The 21,973-nt window shown below is 36.1% G+C and overlaps 1 protein-coding gene across 2 annotated transcripts in view; it reads right to left on the bottom strand.

Moving 5' to 3' along the window:
- Nucleotides 1-21,973, bottom strand: part of RABGAP1L (RAB GTPase activating protein 1-like) — an 812,347-nt gene that overhangs the window by 312,624 nt on the left and 477,750 nt on the right. For both annotated transcript variants that reach the window (XM_011962353.1, XM_011962352.1), the window contains exons 15-17: nt 20,201-20,275; nt 5,702-5,827; nt 3,075-3,218 (exon numbers count right to left, since the gene is read on the bottom strand). In XM_011962353.1, coding sequence (XP_011817743.1) covers nt 3,075-3,218; nt 5,702-5,827; nt 20,201-20,275 — 345 coding nt within the window. The remainder of the gene's footprint in view (nt 1-3,074; nt 3,219-5,701; nt 5,828-20,200; nt 20,276-21,973) is intronic.

Raw genomic sequence — 21,973 nt, 5'->3', positions numbered from 1 at the left:
AAATTTGTAAGTAAAACAATTCGGAGAATTAACATATTATAAATCAGATTCTCTAACTGTTATGTATTCAGGATTGGGAAACCTATTCTGCGAGTATGGCAAGTCATTGAACCCTTCTTTATCAAAGTACAGTACAAATGATTAAAACTCTTACATGCTTACAAATGCCCTGTGACCTTCAGGTATTATGCAAGTACTAACTAAAGCCATTGAAGAGCAAAAGACCAGCCTTGCCTACATATATAACTGTTACTGTTTTAGTAGGTTGAGAAATAACATTTTTATGCTTTATATAGCTTATACATTGCATCTTTTTAAATCTTATGTTTAAATTTAAACTTCCAATTCCTAGTGTGAATAAACTCATTAGACTTTCCCTTTAAGAAAGAGGAATCTGGCAGGACTCAGTGGCTCATGCCTGTAATCTCAGCACTTTGGGAGGCCGAGTTCAAGACCAGCCTGGCCAGCGTGGTGAAACCCCATCTCTACTAAAAATACAAAAAATTAGCTGGGCATGGTAGTGTGTGCCTGTAGTCCCAGCTACCTGGGAGGCTGAGGAAGGAGAATTGCTTGAACCGGCAGGTGGAAGTTGCAGTGAGTCGAGATCGTGCCATTGCACTCCAGCCTAGGCAACAGAATGAGACTCCATCTCAAAAGAAAAGAAAAGAAAAGAAAAGACAAAGACCAGACCAGAACAGAAAAGAAAAGAAAAAAGAAAAAGAAAAAGAAAATGAAAGAGGAATCTTTAAACAACTCAATGACAACAGAAAAACCAACTAGCCCCATTAAAAAGCGGGCAAAGGACATAAACAGACATTTTTCAAAAGAAGATGTACAAATGGCCAATAAGCACATGAAAAAATGCTCAACATCACTAATTATCAAATAAATGCAAATTAAAACCATAACATGATATTATCTTATGACAGTCAGAATGGCTATTATTAAAAAGTCAAAAAATAACAGATGTTAGTGAGGATGTAGAGAAAAGGGTCCACACTGCTGGTGGGAATGTAAATTAATACAACCTCTATGAAAAACAGCATGGAGATTTCTCAAAGAATTAAAAATAGAATTACCATTCAATCCAGCAATCCCACTATTGGGTATCTATCTGAAGGAAAAGAATCATTGTATAAAAAAAGAGCACTTGTATGCTTATCACAGCACTATTTATAATAGCAAAGATACAAAATCAGCATAAGTGTCCATCAGTGGATGATCAGATAAAGAAAATGTGGTATATACATACAATGTAGTACTATTCAGTCATAAAAAAGAGTAAAATCGGCCAGACGTGGTGGCTCAAGCTTGTAATCCCAGCACTTTGGGAGGCCGAGGCAGGCAGATCACAAGGTCAGGAGATCGAAATCGAGACCATCCTGGCTGACATCATGAAACCCCGACTCTACTAAAAAAATACAAAAAAATTAGCCGGGTATGGTGGTGGGCGCCTGTAGTTCCAGCTACTCGGGAAGCTGAGGCAGGAGAATGGCGTGAACCTGGGAGGCAGAGCTTGCAGTGAGCTGAGATCGCACCATTGCACTCCAGCCTGGGCAACAGAGCGAGACTCCGTTTCAAAAAAAAAAAAAAAGAGTAAAATCATGTCATTAGCAGCAACGTGGATGGAACTGGAGGCCATTACCTTAAGTAAAACAACTCAGAAAGTCAAATACTGCCAAATAATGTGTATACATGGACACAGAATTTGTAATAATAGCCATTGGAGACTCACAAGGGACAGTGAGAAGGGAATAGGGGATAACAAATTAGTCAACAGGTACAATGTGCATTATTCAGGTGATGGTTACACTAAAAGCACAGACTTAACCACTACACAACATATCCATGTAGCAAAACATCACTTGTACCCCTTAAATTTATATAAAAAAAATTTTTTTTAAAGCAAGGATATTTACCTTAAGAAGCATAGCAGTACAAAACTGTCTAGAGTATATATTCAGCTTATAATCACATAGATAAGCTTATATTTTTGATTAGTCCTGCTTTTTAAGATAGCTATATTTTATATACATTTTTACTGTCATTGAAAATATACACTTTTTTTTTTTTTTTTTTTTCTGACTCACCACTGAATAATCAGTGGATTTCTTTTTTTTTTAAATTTATTTATTAATTTATTTATTATACTTTAAGTTCTAGGGTACATGTGCATAACGTGCAGGTTTGTTACATATGTATACTTGTGCAATGTTGGTGTGCTGCACCCATCAACTCGTCAGCACCCATCAATTCATCATTTATATCAGGTATAACTCCCCAATGCACTCCCTCCTCCCTCCCCCCTCCCCATGATAAGCCCAGTGTGTGATGTTCCCCTTCCCGAGTCCAAGTGAAAATATACACTTCTTATCTGGCAAATTCCCTATTACTGCTAAGATTGTCAAACATTTTGATGAGCAATATAAGCTGTATACATGCATAATACTGTTTATTTCTTTAAAAGAGTAAAGTAAATAAATATAGCCACCTAAGGAACTAAACACTATAAAATACACAAATATAAACACCTAAGAAATTCTGCAAACTAATTTTTGAAATATTCTACTGTATAAAAATATAATTATGTGACATAATAGCTTTAGTTTATCATTTGTCTCATCATTTGGCAGCAGTCCCAAACAGGATAAACAGAAAGATATCTGATGAATTGAGAAATTAGTTATTATAAAAATCTTATTTATATTCACTCTTGGAGTATAATTCATTAATATTAAAAAACACCTAATTCCAAATTCATTTATTTAACCTTAAAGGCACTGTATACTGGTAAAACATTATTACACAGATATAGAATTATTATGAATTTCATTATGCAAATTTAATCACCCATTTTACTTTGCAGGAATTACATATGCCTTAATATTTTCATTCCTCAGAAATAATAAAATTACAACTAAAATAGTTTTTACTGAAAATTCAAATACAACTTTTTGGTCAGTGAGTATTTATGGCTTAATGTCAGAGGCAAAAACAAAAGGAAGAAAATTGTAACCATTTTTAGTAGAAACTACTCTCTATTTTGGCTTAGTGAAAGATGGGAGTCACTCTACCTCACAAAGCAGTAAGTCAATGATGTGGAACACCATGCAGAGTGGGAACTTGGCAGTAAAAAGAGTGAGAAACCACTGGGATGCATACATATGAGCTTCCAGGTTCAGATCACAAAAATGGCTATGCAGGTCCGGTAGCTGTTCCTAAAAGTCAAAGTGGAAAATTTAGGAAGAGGAGCAATGAGAAGCTTGCAGCAGAACAACGAAGTTCCTGCCACAACTATAGCTTTCTGTGATCACTGTAACTGTATTCTAGTATTGATTGTCTTTTACATAACTGCACAGAAGTGAAGATAGCAGATGAGAATTAGGGATATGACAGATAATTGAGGAAAATAAAAAGAGACTTAAGAAAGACTATCTCTTGCTCACTTGACTGTTCTTGTTTCTTGCAAAATGTTCATTCTACAAGAGCATCTGTAGTCTAATGAGTATCTTGACTCCAGGGTCAAGTCATAGCACCCCCACTCAGGGTTAAAATTTTTTTTTTTTTTTTTTTTTTTTTTTTTGAGATAAGAGTCTTGCTCTGTCATCCAGGTTGGAGTACAGTGGCACGATCCTGGTTCACTGCAACCTCTGCCTCCCAGGTTCAAGTCATTGTTCTGCCTCAGACTTCTGAGTAGCTGAGATTACAGGCACCCTCCACCAAGCCTGGTTATTTTTTGTATTTTTTACTAGATACAGGGTTTCACCACATTAGCCTGGCTGGTCTCGAACTCCTGACCTCAAGTGATCTGCCTGCCTTGGCCTCCCAAAGTGCTGGGATTACAGGTGTGAGCCCCTGTGCCTGGCCCAGGGTTCAATTCTTAACTAGCTAGAAAAGAAATGTATCTTCTCTTTGGAAATCATCTAATGCCAACATTATCTGGGTTCTATGATGTTTCAGTATATTTTTTGAACACTTAGAAATTTCCAAAGCATGACAAACTATTTAGAAATCTGTCTTCAACATATTAAAAATGGCAAAGCAAAGAAAGTGTGCAAGGGGTATAATATATAAAATTGGATATCTCCTAAAAATGCCTTTATGGTAACTTTATTTTTCCCCAGTTTAAACAAGCAAATGGTTTTCAAAAGCATGAACAGCAAGGTACAAAGTATTAGCATAGTTATTACCATAACTGAAAGAAAAAGGCAAAGTCATGTAATAGCTTACCTCCATTTTGTTTTCATAAATAGACCACAAAAAGAAGAATAAAAAATAAAAAATAAACCATTTGTTGAACTACATGCGCTCTTTGAAAAATAGCCAAATGTGCCCATTAGGTACTTCAAATGGAATGTCCAAATGCTCATTCAGTTAACTGAAAAAAAAAGTGCTAATAGAAAACTGTGGTTGAGGTTCTTCATAGTACCACAAATTTGTTCTTTATTAGGTATATTTACTTGATTCTCAAAGCCCTTAGGAATACTGACCTTTGAAAATATATGAACTTTTTTTGTAAATAAAAGGCAAAAAGTGAATAATCCCAAATATTTACTTGGTAAAATTAAATCGTTAAAAAGGAGCTTATTGCTTTTAATATCCATACTTACCAGATTCTTCTACACAGTCTTTTTCCTCCTTAATGCCCATTTGTCATTGTACTTATGGCTCGTTTTACATCCCTCCCTCCTTTTATTTCTTTTCAATTTTAAAGTCTTCTACCCTCCTACATTCCCTTCTCTGAATAAATTTTTCCTTTAACCTCACTGCAAATTCATCTTCTACTGCCCTGTTCTTCTAATCTTTCAGTCTCCTATTTGCTTCATTTCCCTCTTTAGACACCTACGGATCCCCTGGCAGTTCATATCAATGAGTTCCTACTAGCATCTTCTGCTCTCACATTCTACTAACCTCCTTCCTCAACCATTTTACCCTTCCCCAAGATGGAATCAATCCATCCATGTACTTCCTTCACATTTCTCTTGGATTCCCAATACCCCTTTTAGACAAAGTCACATAAACATGCCACACAGACCCATTATAAATTTAAGATTATCAACTTCGGGTAGAACTCCAAAGTTAGTTAAAAATTCCTTTTGTCAGCTCTGGTCAATCACTTTGCCTGTGGTCACAATCTTTTTTACTATGTAATATTTGGTATATATAAAAGGATGTATATTTCTCACACACATTTATAAATACGTATTATAAAGCACAACAACGAGATTAGGAATTATATTTTAAAAATTTTAAATATATCCCTACAGTATTTCAGATATGTTTTATTCTCTTATGAATATCTTTCCGGCTCTTCCAAGTGTTCTATGTAGACCCAAATAAGGAAGTGGTACTAATCAGTATGGAGAAAGCTCTTAGGTATTTCAATTTTTACTCTGTAAATATCTTCATTCCTCTATAAACAATACTTGGCAATCTCTTAATGATTAAACTCATTAGATTCACCCTTCAAAGTATGTTTAATTTGAACATTTAAAATGTGAGATATTTTTAAAATAGTAAAATGGCTAAATAAACATATTATGATAGACCAATGTAGATGCTGTTTTGAAACTAAATCCATTTACATTTTCTATAATATTCCATTAAAATTCTATAATTCATTATTGCTTACCAACTCTATTAGGCTTTTTCTATGACTCAACAAATCCCTGAGTGATAAAAGTTCCTAATTTTTATTTACCTGCATTAGTCTCTCCAACTGGTAGAATTTGCAATGAAGATCTTCAAAGTTGTTTTTGTAGAGGTCTCTCAAACCATAGTCGTACATGATTTTCACCAACACACAGAATGCTTGTTCCTCTGGCATCTACAGAAAAACATATACATATACAACATAAATAAGTGGCATTTTGATAGAATGTCAGAAAAGTTCCCTCATGTTATTAGTCCTCTGCATAAGTAGCTGAAGTCCTGGAGCAAATGAAGTCCTTCAGAGCCAGTCTTTGGCAGAGTGACATGACCTCCTTACTTGAGATGAATTATCCTCTTTTGTTAATTTTAATCATGTTGTCATTCATTCATTAGGCCATCTTTAAAAATAGGCAATACACTCATGATTAAAAAACCAAAGCACACTTTGGGAGGCCAAGGCAGGCGGATCACTTAAACTCAGGAGCTCCAAACCAGCCTGACCAACATGGCAAAACCCTGTCTTTATAAAAAATAAAAAAATCAGCCAGGTGTGGCAACATGAGCTTGTAGTCCCAGCTACTTGGGAGAATGAGGTGGGAGGATTGCTTGAGCCTGGGAGGTGGAGGTTGCAGTGAGTGAAATCACGTCACTGCATTACAGCATGGGCGACACAGTGAGACCCTATCTCAAAAAAAAAAAAAAGAAAGAAAGAAAGAAAGAAATCAAAACAATGTAAAAGGATCTAAAGGTAAAAGTCTCACTCCTCCCTATCATTATACATACACTAATCCCTGGTACCTACATCCCCCAACCTCTTTTGCATAACCTCATATCTACTCTTAATAATTTCTCCTGTATTCTGCCACTGATTATCTATGCAAATAAAATCATTACATTTCTAATTTTATTTTGTCCCACCACATAAAAGATAATATACTATATACACAGTTACACATCGTGATATTTCTTTAACAATGTAAGTTGGAAATCTTTCTATCTCAGTATAAAACAAGTTGTCTCTTTATTTTCTTAAAAGCAATTACACAGTATTCCATTATATAGAATATATAGTACTATAGTTCATTTAACTAGTTTCCTATTGACACTTGAGATGTTCCTAATTTTTTAATCATAAAAAGCTTCAATAAACTTTGTATATGCATCATTTTGTACATATGCAAAAATGGGGTGGGGTAGAGCACATTCCCAAAAGGGGGAATGCTGGGTGAAAAAATAAATGCATTTTAAATTTTGGTAAATAGTGTGAAACTATCTTCCCTGAGTTTTCTTGATGCTGCTACTTTCTGTAAAATACAGTTTCAGGGAAATGGTCAGTAAACTCTAACATATTAGTTTTCTAAGAGGTATTTTTATCTGAATAGGGAATAAAGTCTGAAGTCAAAGGAACAAACCTCTAAACAGTGGTATCAACAGGTGAAAGAATATGGAAAGGGACATATCTAATATTCTAGAAATTACACCAAACATACAGAAAAAGTTGTACTTACTCAACGTCCTAGGATGTAACTATTATATAAACATCTACTTTAAATATTACTTCCTTGAAAATTTACATTTGGTTGATTATAGTATTTTACACATTTGTCAGACTAACTTCATACTTCAATAACTGAATCAGGTAGAGTTCCATTTATCCACTTAGAAATGCAGTTGTTTATTTAAAAGTTTATACAAATCAGCCACTTCTATTTTCTAATTATAAACCATAAAACACCCAAATTTGTTAAACAACATCTCCTAAAGTTAAATAAATACACTATAGTGTTTTCATTTTGATTCTTTAAACATTTGCTTATTTTCTTTTTATCTATGAGTTGTTTGAGACCTTTTCAAAATTTCTGGCCACTGACCTCAGCTATTCAAGTTAGCAACTATTTTTCAGCTTCCATTTGGTTATTTAGGATACAATTACATTGTATTCTTTACTACTTTGTCATCAAAACTTCAAGGGACACTAACTTGAACATATATGGCCAAGAATACTTCTCTTAACAAGTTGTAAGCCTCCTCATCTTCCTCTCAGATCTCTACTCAAATGTCTATACAAAACAGCTGCATGTAAAATAACTGTAGCCCGGTTGGGCGCAGTGGCTCACGCCTGTAATCTCAGAACTTTGGGAGGCCAAGGCAGGTGGATCACCTGAGGTCAGGAGTTCGAGACCAGCCTGGCCAACATGAGGAAACCCCTCTCCACTAAAAATACAAAATAGCTGGGCATGGTGGTGCGTACGTGTAATCCCGGGTACTGGGAAAGCTAAGGCAGAAGAATTGCTTGAATCCGGGAGGTGGAGGTTGCAGTGAGCTGAGATCGCACCACTGCACTCCAGCCTGGAGTTTTGAGACTCTGCTCAAAAGAGGGAAAAAAAAAAAAAAAAAGATAACTATAGCCAGTCCTAGAGACACTAATTCACTTAAGTCTTTCTCTTTCTAAGTAAATGACAATTAGTTGAATGTCTTACCATCTGGTATCTTATAAAGGGAATATGTTTTTAATTCTTTGAATGTGGTAAAATCATTAGGGCAAATAAAAGGTTTATGTGCCTTTTGGCATTCATACATATAGTCACTGAACAGATGAGGTGCAGGCACTGTTCTAGGCTTTAGGGATACAGAGATAAAGGTATAGTGCCTCCCTAGGGGAAGAGTAAACAGGCAACTCAGCTTGAGTTTCATAAGGATGCAGAAGTCCTGGACTAGGGAATGTTGGGTGTTGGAAGTAAACGTAAACATCAGAGACAATTTTGGAGGAGGCAGAGCTAGATGGCCAAATAGCAATCATCCTTCAGCAATCATCCTCCCTCAAGAACACCAAATTGAACAACTATCCACGCAAGAAACACCTTCATAATTCAGGTGACTGATCACAGTACCTGGCTTTAACATGATATCAAGGAAAAAGGCACTGAAGAGGGTAGAAAAAACAGTCTTACATTGTCTACACCACACCTATCCTATCCCCCCAACATGTGTAGAGAAAGAATCCATGCACTTGGGAAAAGGCGAGTGCAGGGACTTTGCATTGGTACTCAGTGCTGCCCTGTCACAGCAGAACACAACACAGGGCAGAATTTAGCAGGCACCCAAGAAGGAAGGATTTAGACTGGCCCCGGTCAGAGGGGAAGCCCCCTGGCAGACCAAAGTGCCCTGGCGTCCTGAACAAATTGAAAAGTGGTCTAGGCCACAAGTAGCACAATCTTTCGGCAAGTCCTGGTGCTGTGCTTGGCTTGAAGCCAGTGAACTTGGGGTACATACGATCCAGTGAAACATCAACTGGGATAGCCAAGGGATCAAATAGAAACAACAACAAAAAAGCAAGCGTGGCTACACATACACCCCTTCCCCAACTCCAGGCAGGGCAGCCTGGGAGACACCCCTTTTCTGCTTGTGGAAAAGAAAGGAAAGAGTAAAGAGGACTTTGTCTTGCAACTTGAGTACCAGTTCAGCCATAGTAACATAAAGCAGAGTCCTGAATCCCCTGAGTCCAGACCCTAGCTCCTGAACAGGATTTCTAGATCCATCCTGGGCCAGAAGGAAGCCTGCTACCCTGAATGTAAAGACCCTGGGGCCTTGAATAAACACCAGCAATAACCAGGCAGCAGTCACCAGGTACCATGCTGGCTTCAGGTGTGACCAAGTACAGTCGCAGCCATAGTAGCCAGTTCCAGCTGTGGTGGCTAGTGCTTGTGTCACCTGCTCCTCAACTCCAGGAAGCCCAGCATGAGGAGAAAAAAACTCCATTTATTTGGGGGAAAGTGAGAGAAGAGAAAAAGAGATTCTAGGAATGATGGAATTCTCTCAGATCTTACCCAAGTCCACCAAGGCTCAATCTCTGCGAGTCTGCAAAAATTGCAGCATTATTTGGTTTGGCTCATCCCCTAATGCAGATATGACTTCAGTGACTGAAGACTTAGATCACAACACTTAATTCCCTTTAGAAAGCCTTGTCAAGAAGGGTGGGTATAAATAAGTCCAGACTATGAAGATTAAATACCTAACTTTTCAGTGCCCAAATATCGATGAACATCCACAAGCATTAAGAATACCCAGGAAAACATGACCTCATCAAACGAACTAAACAAGGTACCAGGGACCAATTCTGGAGTGAGAGATATGTGACATTAAAGAGAATTCAGAATAGCTACTTTGAGGAAGCTCAATGACTTCAAGACGATACAGAGAAAAAAATTCAGAATCCTATCAGATAAAGTTAACAAAGAGACCAAAATAATAAAAAATAAGCAGATATTCTGAAGCTAAAAAATTCAACTGACAAACTTAAAAATATATCAGAGTCTCTGAACAGCAGATGATCAAGCAGAAGAATTAGTGAGCTTGAAGACAGGCTATCTGAAAATACATAGAGAAGAAACAACAACAAAAAGAATAAAAAGACATTAGGCATGCCTGCAAGATCTAGAAAATAGCTTCAAAAGTGCAAATCTATGAATTACTGACCATAAAGAGGAGGTAGGGGAAGAGATCAGAGTAAAATACTAGAAAATAAATGGACTGGAGTTGAAAAGTGATGCATAACAGTAGAGTTGCAGCACACCATTATATACCATTTTTATCATACAGAGAAAACAGACAATGTAAATAATTTCAAGACAACAATAGAAAGACAACAATAAAAAGTGGTAACATAACTAAGAAGTGATGAATTTTGAGTACTTATTACTTTTGTTTTTAACATGAGTTATTTAACTATAAGTTTTTATCATTTAATTTTTAACAACGGCTGTGCTTAACAACTGGTTCACAGAATTCCTGAAAATTTAACAATTGGCCCTCAAAAGTTGGTATGATCTGGCTGTACATAGCACTGATATGACCATGATAAAGAGTTAGGAATGTATTCTAAGTGCAGTGAGAAATCAGTGAAGAGTTTACAGCAGCAGATCTGATTTTTATTTTTAGTAAGGTCACGCAGCTGCTACCAATTCCTCATTAGTTCTCAATACTGAGGGACAACTATATTTTGGTTTAGTGAGAATCTATCACTTTTATTTTGTATAAAGGAATAATCTACAAGAATCTATATTCAATCATTCCCCTCAAAGTTTTGTCCAGAAACAGATCATGAATATGCAAAAGGCATTGCAGGGGAAAAACATGATTTTGGAATTATTCCAATAGATGTTAATTTCAGGTAAGGTTTTAATTACTTGCTGGGTGATCTTGAGCAGGTAACCTCTTTTAATGCCTAAGATTTTTTTACTTCTAAAAAATTAGAAATAACAATACCTATGTCATAGGGATGCTACAAGTATTAAATGAAATATATTTAAGAGACATATGCATACTGTTGGCAATCACTAAATTTCTCTTCTCTTTCCTTCCTTAAAGACAGAGACTCTGTCTTTTACATCGACAATTACCAAAGTGCTTTATACAAGGATACTCAAAAGAATAAACATGCATAGGTAAAATTTTTACTCTAAGATCTTTCTGTTAAAATGATTTGCTGGAATTTAAGTTCTAAGTAGCAAAAATGTGCTGCTTTTCACATAAATGACAGCATTTCTTGTGTATCAGTAGGAAGAACATCCCCTTCCTCCTCCCCATGCTTTTTATGACTTAAATAGTGACAAGCTGCACTTTCAAGGTTCTCCACATAGTTTTGCATACAAGCTCAGAGGGGATAACTGGGTTGGGGTATACTCTATAGCACAGTTCTGCCTTTAAAATATTACTGATCTTTTAAAACTGATCATAAGTGGCACTTTGTTATTTCCCTTTAACCTGAGGAGACTCTTGCTTTCTCTGAATCCCAAAACTTTGTTGTATACCATTATAGTTATTTGTGCGCTTCTAAACTCTAAACACTACTGTAATGTTGTACTCCCCGCTCCACAACTCTTAGCATAAAACCTTCAATAAATATCAAGTGTTAAATATTTCTTTAAGATAAACTAGCTAAATTCTGAATACATCTTGCCTTTTTAATGAAGTCATGCCACACAAGTAAGGCAATCTGTTGGTAACTGCCAACAAAAATGTAGAAGGAAAGTATTGGTGTGAAGGCTAGAAGCAAGCGGCAGCCAAATGCAACTATATTCAAATTTGATTTCTTATAATTCTATTCCAAATGCTAAATATGAAAAGCTTTTATATTATCTATATTTTGTATTGACTATTCAGCTTATCCCTCAATCGGCATAAAGAACATCAACCGAGATGTGAGATGCAATGCTAGGTTGTACTATCAAACTTCACCTTAGTACATGCAGTTCCTCCACTAGGTAGTATAGTGGTACCTACCTACTTAAAAAAAAAAGCACTAAAATGACTATTAAACTGATTACAATGATTAATGCTTCATAGAATAAGATAATCCAATTTATCCAATTTATGCAATTCGTCTAAAGTTACAATAAAAATAAATAATTGAACAACACATCTTTAAATAAAATATTAAGATGTTGGAATATGGTGACTCTAAGACTGAATGTCCATTTTTGCTGTGTACAGAAACTTTATTAACAGTGTTATTTCATTAAGGAAAAGAGGGGATAAACATTAATTAATATTATAATTTAAGATGTCAAAGTATCATCCATGGCTTTATGAAATACAAAACAAAATACCTGCCTCACATGCATAATTGAGAACTGAGTGATATAGTCACTGTTTGGTAATAAATGTTGATAATGATCTGACACTTGTACTAATTGTGATGACCACTGAATGGAGACTATCTCCAAGCCCTCACTACTTCTCTCCACAATAAACTATAAAACAAAGCAGTGCTAAGTATTTCAAGTCTTTAAGATGCACCTGAAATCATTTACATCAAGGTATTTTTTGAAGTAAAATTGTATTTTGATAATTTAAAGGGATCCCCATAGTTAGTGTAAAACTAAATTTCCTACTTCACATGATGTGTTTCACATCTTTTTGGAATGATCTACCTTTCTCTATGAAGAAGATGAACACTCTACTGATATTGCAAATTTTCTTCAACAATAATGAATGGGTCCAGCATAGTGGCTCATGCCTGTAGTCCCAGCACTTTGGGAGGCTGTGTGTGATCACTTGAGGTGAGGAGTTTGAGACCAGACTGGCCCACATGGTGAAACAACATCTCTACTAAAAATACAAAAATTAGCCAGGCATGGTGGCATGTGCCTGTAATCCCAGCTACTTGGGAGGCTGAAGCAGGAGAATTCCTTGAACTCAGGAGAATAGGCTACAGTGAGCCAACATCTCACCACTGCACTCCTGCCTGGGTCATAGAGCAAGACTGTGTCTCAAAAAAAAAGAAAGAAAGAAAAAAGAAAAAAAGATGAATGCTAGTAACTATTTTGAAACTCAAGGTTATTTATCATGTCTTCATTTTTTGTTTGCATATTAAAAAGCAAATAGAATGAAAACTTCTAGCCATTTGTCTATTTTCCCTTTAAATCAAATAGCTTAATACATTTAAACTGAATGTAAATTTATAAGCCATAAAATTCTATCATTGTATGATAATGTGTAATTCATTCAAATTAGTTGGACCAGGGACCAAAAGAAAATTGGCTGGGCAAATAATTATTAATTTAAAAGCAAATAATTATTAATATAAAAAAAGCAAAAAATAAAAATTTAAAAATTTAAAAAATTAAAAATATAAAAATAAATAAAAAATAACAGAACAGTTAGCATTATTAGACATATTCATTCATGACCCCATTTGACCCTCGCAAAAATCCTGCAAGGTAGGCATTATTTTTACATTGTAAGTATAATACTAGTGGAGTTCAAAGAAGTTAAATGACTTGCCAGTAACTAACTATAGGTCTATAAAGTAAAGCCTGGTTTTAATCTCATAACTGCACTATTTTTGTGCTAGGTACAAAATATGTAAGACTCTTTATGCTCATCATTAGGTACGCAATACTCATAATAAGCCTAGAAGGATGATAACAAGAAACGAAAGCTCAGTTGAAGAGACTTGCCCAAAGTTATGTAACTAACCACAATCCAAATTCACAGTTGTATTTTCAGTATCCCTTGAAAGAGTTCAGCTTCAAAAGGCAGAGAGATGTAAGATAGTAGTTAAATATTTTTTAAATAGGTAAAATGTTTGTGTATATTAGGACACAGGGAGATGTTGGAAAATGGCTCAAAAGCACTTGATAAGAATTAACTCAGAATAGAAAAATGAATGCTTCTTTCTCTTAAACTAGAAAGAAAAGTGATTTGGAAGTATAGGACCCATTTTTTAAATACACTAAAAACCTTGTAGTAAGTATATCACTCAAGATGATGTGATGTACCTGTTCAGCACCCTATTGTCCCATCATCTAATATCAAAACCCCTCTTCCTATAGGAAGATCATTCTGTTGTTTAGGATGGGGCTGATGGGGTTCACCGATCTGGACTAAAGACCTGGGCTGTGACAATTAGAATGCCCTACCCAACCAGGCCAAAGTCCAACAGGAAGAAAAACAGAGTGAGTTGTTTTTGTTGTTGTTGTGTGTCATTTTAAATAAATGCAGGAGCTATAGTAAGACAGTCTCTTTTAAACAAGGTAACAAAAAATGTCCCTTTTAAATGAAGTTGTCCAGATCATATGAATCCAGGCGAGCCAAAAGTCATTTTGCCCACTTTTTTGTCTACCAACATAATTAAGACAATAAAATTCAAGAAAAGCAGAGATACAAACAGATTATTGATGACAAAATGTGAACTCTGGAGTCAATCATGTGAAAAATCATCTCTGACTCTAGATTTCCCAGTTATATGAGTCAATTCTGTCACATGCAGCAGAAAGAGTCTTGAATAATATAATGCCACAAATGCTTAACTTATATATATATATATATATACACACACACACACACACACACATATGATAGAGACTTCAAAATGAAGCCTTTATCTTGTCACTTTGAACTCTGGAATCTGTAATAGGTAATTCTGCTTCTTATTTACATCCATTGGTTAAATCTTATCCCAAATCTGTCTTTTTGGGGAGAAATATTTTTAAATTTATAATTTTTAAATTTATTTTACTCTGAAATACAACAAACAGAAAAATGCATAAAAGTTAAATGTACACTTTAAAGATGCATGTAACCACTATCTAGGTTAAGAAAGAGAACACTGTCAATAGCCCTGAAAATCCCTGTGTCTCTTTTCAGTCATGGTTCCCAGTTTCTCCCTAAAGAAATCACTTTCCTAACTTTAACAGTTATCACTTCATTGGTGTTCTTTATAGTTTTTTCCATCTATGTAGCATCCTAACAATAGAATTTAGTTTTGCCTGTTACTGAACTTTATGCAAAATGGAATCATACCAAATGTAATGTTGTACTTTGCTTTTTTTAAACTAAATCTTATGTTTTTATGATTCATTTGTATGAACCAATGTAGTGTAAAATACTCATTTCCATTGCTGTATGGCATTCATACTCTAAGAATACCATAATTTAGCCATCTTACTGTCTAATTACAATTCTAATATTGGACATTTTAGTAGTGGACATTTGAATTGCTTCAGTGTTTTGACTGTTATAAACACTATTAGGACAAAAGTAATACAAGTATTTTAATGTACAAGTGCATAAATTTGACTACGGTATGTCTAGAAGTAAAACTTCTGGGTGTGTATATCTTTATTAGATAAAGCCAAACCAGTTTCCAAAGGAATTGTGCCTAGTCATAATTTTTTTTTTAAAAAGTTCAATAGTTTTAAACATGCTAGATTATTCAAACATAATCCTTCCTGAGTTGGAAAGCTTCTATAAATGCCAATATTAGTATACATACAGTAATTTAACCTTAAAAAAGAACATAATTTTCTGAATGTCTAAAAAGGTACATGTTCAATTAAAAAATTTAAAACTACTAACAATAAATATGGTAGAAAATATATTGGGTTACAAATTATCTAAGATATTTTCTATAATTTTTAGAGTAAGTGAAATATAATCAGATCATAATTTATTATGACTAAGAGATAAAGACTAATATTATTATTATGAAATTACAAATTATTATTGTATATTTGGTTACAAATGCAGTTGAACATTGTAATGGTTGCAGGCAATCTGTACTATAACATTCTCCAACTGTAAATGACAAATCTCTTGTAATTTCATAAATGGATGTATAAGAGTCTACTGTGATAAACATTTAATTCTCATTGCCTAAACTACTACATGTTACAAAGCTATTGTCAAAGCATCTAGAAATTTTCAAGTACAAGAGGAGGCTAATTAATTCTTTAAACTACTTAGACATGAAAAAAATCCTAAAAATTCAAAACTGTTTTTGAACATACTTTCATTTTTGGTCTTACTTTCTTCTCAAGCAATGAATGTGAAATATAAATGACTATGGGTGAGGAAAGGACAGCAACCCAAAAAGAAGCAGACTCTGACAGTGATTAATATGGAGCTTCCAAAGATGTCTGGCAGCAAAAAGAAGCAATAGCTTATGTAACTGATAACAAATTAGTCAGTAAGACCCTAATAATGTATCTCCCTGGAACCTGAGATAGTGCGTTTGATGAATTGTTTAAACCAGTCCGTATTCTTCCATTTGTTTAAACCAGGGAGACAGAAATACAGTAAAAAATAAATTACAGTTAACTTCTGTTATTCAAATTGGTTGAATGGATGGGTTGGTCAGTTAATGGAATATACTAATTAACAGAATCATCAAACATACTGCCAATTAAAAATTAGAATATGATATGTTTTTCATTAACAGAATGCTGAATATTAGTTCATCTTTCCCTTAAGGATTCTAAAAGGATTTCTAAATTTCAAGTTACTTTTATAAAAGCCATGACAACACTGAATAATTCTATTAATGTAGAAAGTGTGAGATACTAGACCGAATTTCTGTCCCTCTTGTAACATACACTGGAAACTATCTTGTTGCATTTCACAAAGGCTGACTCATCACATGGCCCTTATAATAGTAGAGTACATAATGTAGAAAAAAATTCTAGGTATTTGAGCTCTCTAGTTATTTGAATCTCTCTCTTTCTCTCTTTGGGGGCGGGGTTGGGGAGGGTGTTTCCAAATAATTATGAACTTACAATTAACCCAAATTCCTGTAAAATCCAAAAGAGATTTCTCAGAGAGATATTCTTCTCACTGAACATTTATAAATATAATATGTTAAACAGGGCTAAAATGCTAAACTACGGTAGCATTTAATGTAATATGTTAAACAGGGCTAAAAATGCTAAACTATGGTATGTTCAAAGATTACTTTGTGGCCGGGCGTGGTGGCTTACGCCTGTAATCACAGCACATTGGGAGGCTGAGGTGGGAGGATCATGAGGTCAGAAGATCAAGACCAGCCTGGCTAACACGGTAAAACCCGTCTCCACTGGAAAAAGAAAAAAACTAAAATTAGTTGGGCATGGTGATGCACACGCCTGTAGTCCCAGCTACTCTGGAGGCTGAGGCAGGAGAATCACTTGAACCCAGGAGGCGAAGGTTTCAGTGAGCTGAGATCACACCACTTCACTCCAGCCTGGCGACAGAGTGAGACTCCATCTCAAAAAAAAAAGATTACTTTGTTCAAACCAAAGCTTCATCACCCATGTCTTGAACTTCAGCTTCTCATCCAAGTAATTATAAAGGCTTCCTTTAGAAGAAAGATGGCTCTGAACCTTGAAGTAAACATCCATGTCACTGGGTATGGTCTCCAGCCTCTTAGGGTAGGGACCTGACTATTCTAGATTCTACTGGGTTTAGAAGGGGAACAAGGGCCCCTGAGAATTTGTGATTATAAAGTAACTGGTCATCACAGGAAGTTCCAAAAAGGTGAGATGTAGAGATATCAAAGAAAGAAGAATAACAAGGAGAAGATAGAAACTGTCATAAACAGACAATAATGCAACAGAGGAAAAAAAATCAATCTCAAAGAGAGACAAAGTGAAAATCATAATAGGACTATTATAATTAAAATCACGTTTTCAGAATTAGGACCATGAATCTATTATAATTGCTCTTCACTTCCAGAATGCTAAACAATGCTGTCCTTTTAAACTTGTTGGACCTCTCTGTTACATTTGACACAATTCATTGCTTCCTCCCTATTGAGAATCTGAATTTCTTTAAGGATTTTACTTCCTCATCATCCCTTCAAATGTTTGGTGTTCCTGGGATTTAATCTTTTTACTCTATTCATTCTTCTAGATGATCTGATGTAGTCTCATGACTTCAGCTTTCATTTCTCCTCCAGCATTAATCTCCAGTATGCAACTGGCTGCTGAACATCTATCTCCACATAGATATCCCAGGAATAACCTCAACTCAGATAATTGGAAACAAAACTTATCACTGGACGAGTGCAGTGGCTCCTGCCTGCAATCCCAGCACTTTAGGAGGCCGAGGTAGACGGAACACTTGAGATCAGGGGTTCAAGACCAACCTGGCTAACATGGTGAAACCCCATCTACTAAAAATACAAAAATTAGCCAGGTGTGGTGGCACATGCCTGTAATCTCAGCTACTTGGGAGGCTGAGGCAAGAGAATCGCTTGAACCTGGGAGGTGGAGGTTGCAGTGAGCTAAGTTCGTGCCACTGCACTCCAGCCTGAATGACAGAGCAAGACTTCATCTCAAAAAAAAAAGGCCGGGCACGGTGGCTCACGCCTGTAATCTCAGCACTTTGGGAGACAGAGGCGGGCGGATCACGAGGTCAGGAGATCGAGATCATCCTGGTTAACATGGTGAAACCCAGTCTCTACTAAAAATACAAAAAAATTAGCCGGGTCTGGTGGCGGGTGCCTGTAGTCCCAGCTACTCGGGAAGCTAAGGCAGGAGAATGGCATGAACCCGGGAGGCGGAGCTTGCAGTGAGCCAAGATGGCACCACTGTACTCCAGCCTGGGCGACCAAGCAAGACTCTGTCTCAAAAAAAAAAAAAAAAAGAACTCATCAACTCCTAAACTTTTTCCTTCATTCAATCTCCATAAATATATTTTCTATCTCAACTCAAAATACAACATTCATCCAGCCACCAAAGCCAGGAAACTAGATATGTCACCTCTGACTGCTCCTTTGCCAGTCCATCCACAAACCTAACAATTTTGCTCCCTGAATGTTTCTTAATTCTGCTTTTCTCTGGGCTCTCAACATCTCTCATTTAAATTGACATTTTCTTTTCCTTTTTATTATTATTATTTTTTTGAGACAGAGTCTCCTTCTGTTGCCCAAGTTGGACTGCAGTGATGCAATCAAGACTCACTGCAGCCTTGACCTCCCAGGCTCAAGTGATCCTCCCACTTCAGCCTCCCAGGGTGTTCACCACGACTATGGGTGCTCACCACCATGCCCAGATACCTTTTGTGTGTGTGTGGTAGAGATGGTGTCTCATTATATTGCCTAGGCTAGTTTCAAATTCCTGGGCTCAAGTGATCCTCCTGCCTCAACCTCCCAAAGGTGTGGGATTACAGGTGTGAGCCACTATGCCTGGCCATATTGATATTTTCTACCTGGTCTCTCTGCTGCTGTCTGTTTCCTTTAATTCTGCCCTTTACACAGGTACGAAAAGAATTTATCTAAAATGATCATATGACTGTATTATTCCCTTGCTCCCAAGTGATCAATGGTTCCTCATTAGCTCTAGAATAAAGTCTGCATTTTTGACATATTACAAAGCCTTCACAATTTCCCATCTTACTATTTTTACATCATACCACTCCCTGTGTACAACTGCTATAGTAAACTGTAATTTCATATTGTTTCCTTTGTATACTGTGCCCTATCATATTTCCATACATTTTCTCATATTGTGACTTTTGTCAATAATTCTTTCCCCTTCCCTTTCCCCTCTCACCTTCTCCAATCTCATTTATGTCTTGACAAAGCTGCCACCTCCTCCAGAAAGTCTTTTCTGAAAGTTCTGGCAGAGCTTGGTTGGGTAATTCTCTTCTCTATTCTCTTAACCTGTGTATCACTTTCCCTTAGCATACTGTAAGTTATTTAATGAGTATGTATTATTTTTGTCATCAGAAAAATAAAGACACATAAAAGAGAATAAAAATTATAAGTGCACACCTACATTATCTGTGCCCCATCTTGGACTATGAAGCCTTTGAGAACACAAATTATAAATGATTCATCTTTATAACCCCACTTCATAGCCCAGTACCTAACAATTGATGCTCAATAAATGATCTGTCAAATGAAGGTAACTGACAGGAAAGAAGATATATAAAAATACATCACAGAAATGATAAAGGACTTCCTTGTCACAGTACAGTGGGTCTTAATGGTCCAGGTCCTGATATTTGGGCAGTTACACCAACTTCTTTAATTCCAGAGAATTCTAGTTAAAAATAACTCCAAATAAGCAATTTATCCTTTTCTAGCCAACAAAACTAATTACATTGAGAAATTGTCCTATTTTTGACATAATATCTCTTATTTTATCACCTAATGTACATTTTTAAAAAGATATGCCACATGTAATCTCCATCAGGTAAATGGGAAATAAGAAGGAAGAACAAAGGCAGTAGAAAGTAAAATAAACTTGGCAGCACTGTGCTATTTATCACATGGACCGTTACTTACATGCAGCAGTAATACAGCAGCAAGAAAAGACTGCCCTTGACAGTACCCAATGTCTTCATCATACACAGAGTAGGCCTAGAGAAAAGATGAAAAGAAAGAAATATCATAAATAGTCACAGATTTTAACTTAAATGTTAGCTCATACCGGGCTCCTGCTTGTTCCTGTCCCTGGGCTGTCCACCACAATTCCACTGGTCTTTCAAACTTGAATGTGTGTATCACTAGCACAGTGAGATCCCGAAAGAGGCTGTGTATTTCCTAAAGCAGCTCTATGTCCCTTTATCCCAGGTTAGTCTTTAAAATTTTGAAATAAAGAGATGCTCAGAGGACCTAAGATAATTTTAAAAGATCCATTATGGTTTGAGGTCAGCTGTATGAGACCACAGGAGGCAGAGGCAAAGGGTGGGAGAGAGTAAGAAGATTCTAAGGTTGAAGTGTGAGTTCAAATGCACTAAAAGGGGGAAATTTTGATATTTCTGAGACTGTAGTGCAGATTTGCTATTCTGACAACCCCATGCCAAAAAGAAAAAAAAAAAACCCTTTAGAACCTCCAAAATTTCTCAAAGACCTTTTAAACTATCCTGCCATTTTTCATGAAGGCTGGAGTAAAAATGTTTCCTCCAATCTATACCACCGGGGCAAACCAGAAATATTTAGCATTGCCCCGTGCTTTTTGCAAAATGGCTAAGGGCCTCATGCTACATATATACCTGCTATTTCAGGTGCTTTGGCTATTCCACAGCTTTAACGTCATCTGGAATACAGCCAAAGAGGCCAATTTATAAGAAATATAGCATTCCTTGGGAAGTAGCTATCATATCATTCAACTTAACATTCTCTCTTAGTTTTCAGAGGAAACGAAATAAGGCTGTACGCTTAGTGTATACTAATTAGTACTACAAACATCTAGGATTCTCTAATGCAAAAAAAAAAAAGACGTTAGTTTTTGAGAGGCTGAATCAGTTACAGTAGGTAGAGTGTGCAGATCAAAGGGTAAAGAATAGGCGTTAGTAAGCTTTTTCTGCAAAAGTTCAGAAAGTAAATATTGTAGACTTTGAGGGAACACTTACAGTACTGGTTGCTTTTTTTTTTCTTAAGGGATAGGACTTTTTTTTAAACAACTTTTTAAAATGTAAAACCATTCTTATATTGGGGCAGTACAAAAATAGGCTTCACGGTCCAGTCACTGAACCCTGAATTAGAATTTTAAAATTCAGATGCAATATGTGTGTGTGTGTGAATATATTTTATATATATGTGTGTATATATATAAATATGTATATATATTTTATATTATACACACACACACATATATATATTTTTTTGAGACTGAGTTTTATCACCTAATGTACATTTTTACATTGTACATTGGAGTTGTACAGATTTGTACAGTAAGTTGGAGTGCAATGGCATGATCTCGGCTCACTGCAACCTCTGCCTCCCAGGTTCAAGCAATTTTCCTGCCTCAGCCTTCTGAGTAGCAGCAATTACAAGGGCCCACCACCACACCCAGCTAATTTTCATATTTTTAGTAGAGAAAGGGTTTCACCATCTTGGCCAGGCTGGTCTTGAACTCCTTACCTCAGGTGTTCCTCTCAACTCAGCCTCCCAAAGTGCTGGGAATACAGGCATAATAATCCACCACGCCCAGTCTGCCAAATATATTTTTAAAAGACTCTCGGCCGGGCGCAGTGGCTCAAGCCTGTAATCCCAGCACTTTGGGAGGCCGAGACGGGCAGATCACGAGGTCAGGAGATCGAGACCATCCTGGCT

The sequence above is a fragment of the Colobus angolensis genome, unplaced genomic scaffold (assembly GCF_000951035.1).
Source record: "Colobus angolensis palliatus isolate OR3802 unplaced genomic scaffold, Cang.pa_1.0 Scaffold59, whole genome shotgun sequence".
Lineage (NCBI taxonomy): Eukaryota > Metazoa > Chordata > Mammalia > Primates > Cercopithecidae > Colobus > Colobus angolensis.
The sequence above is the reverse complement of the archived record's forward strand: the minus strand, read 5'-3'. Positions and strand labels throughout refer to the sequence as shown.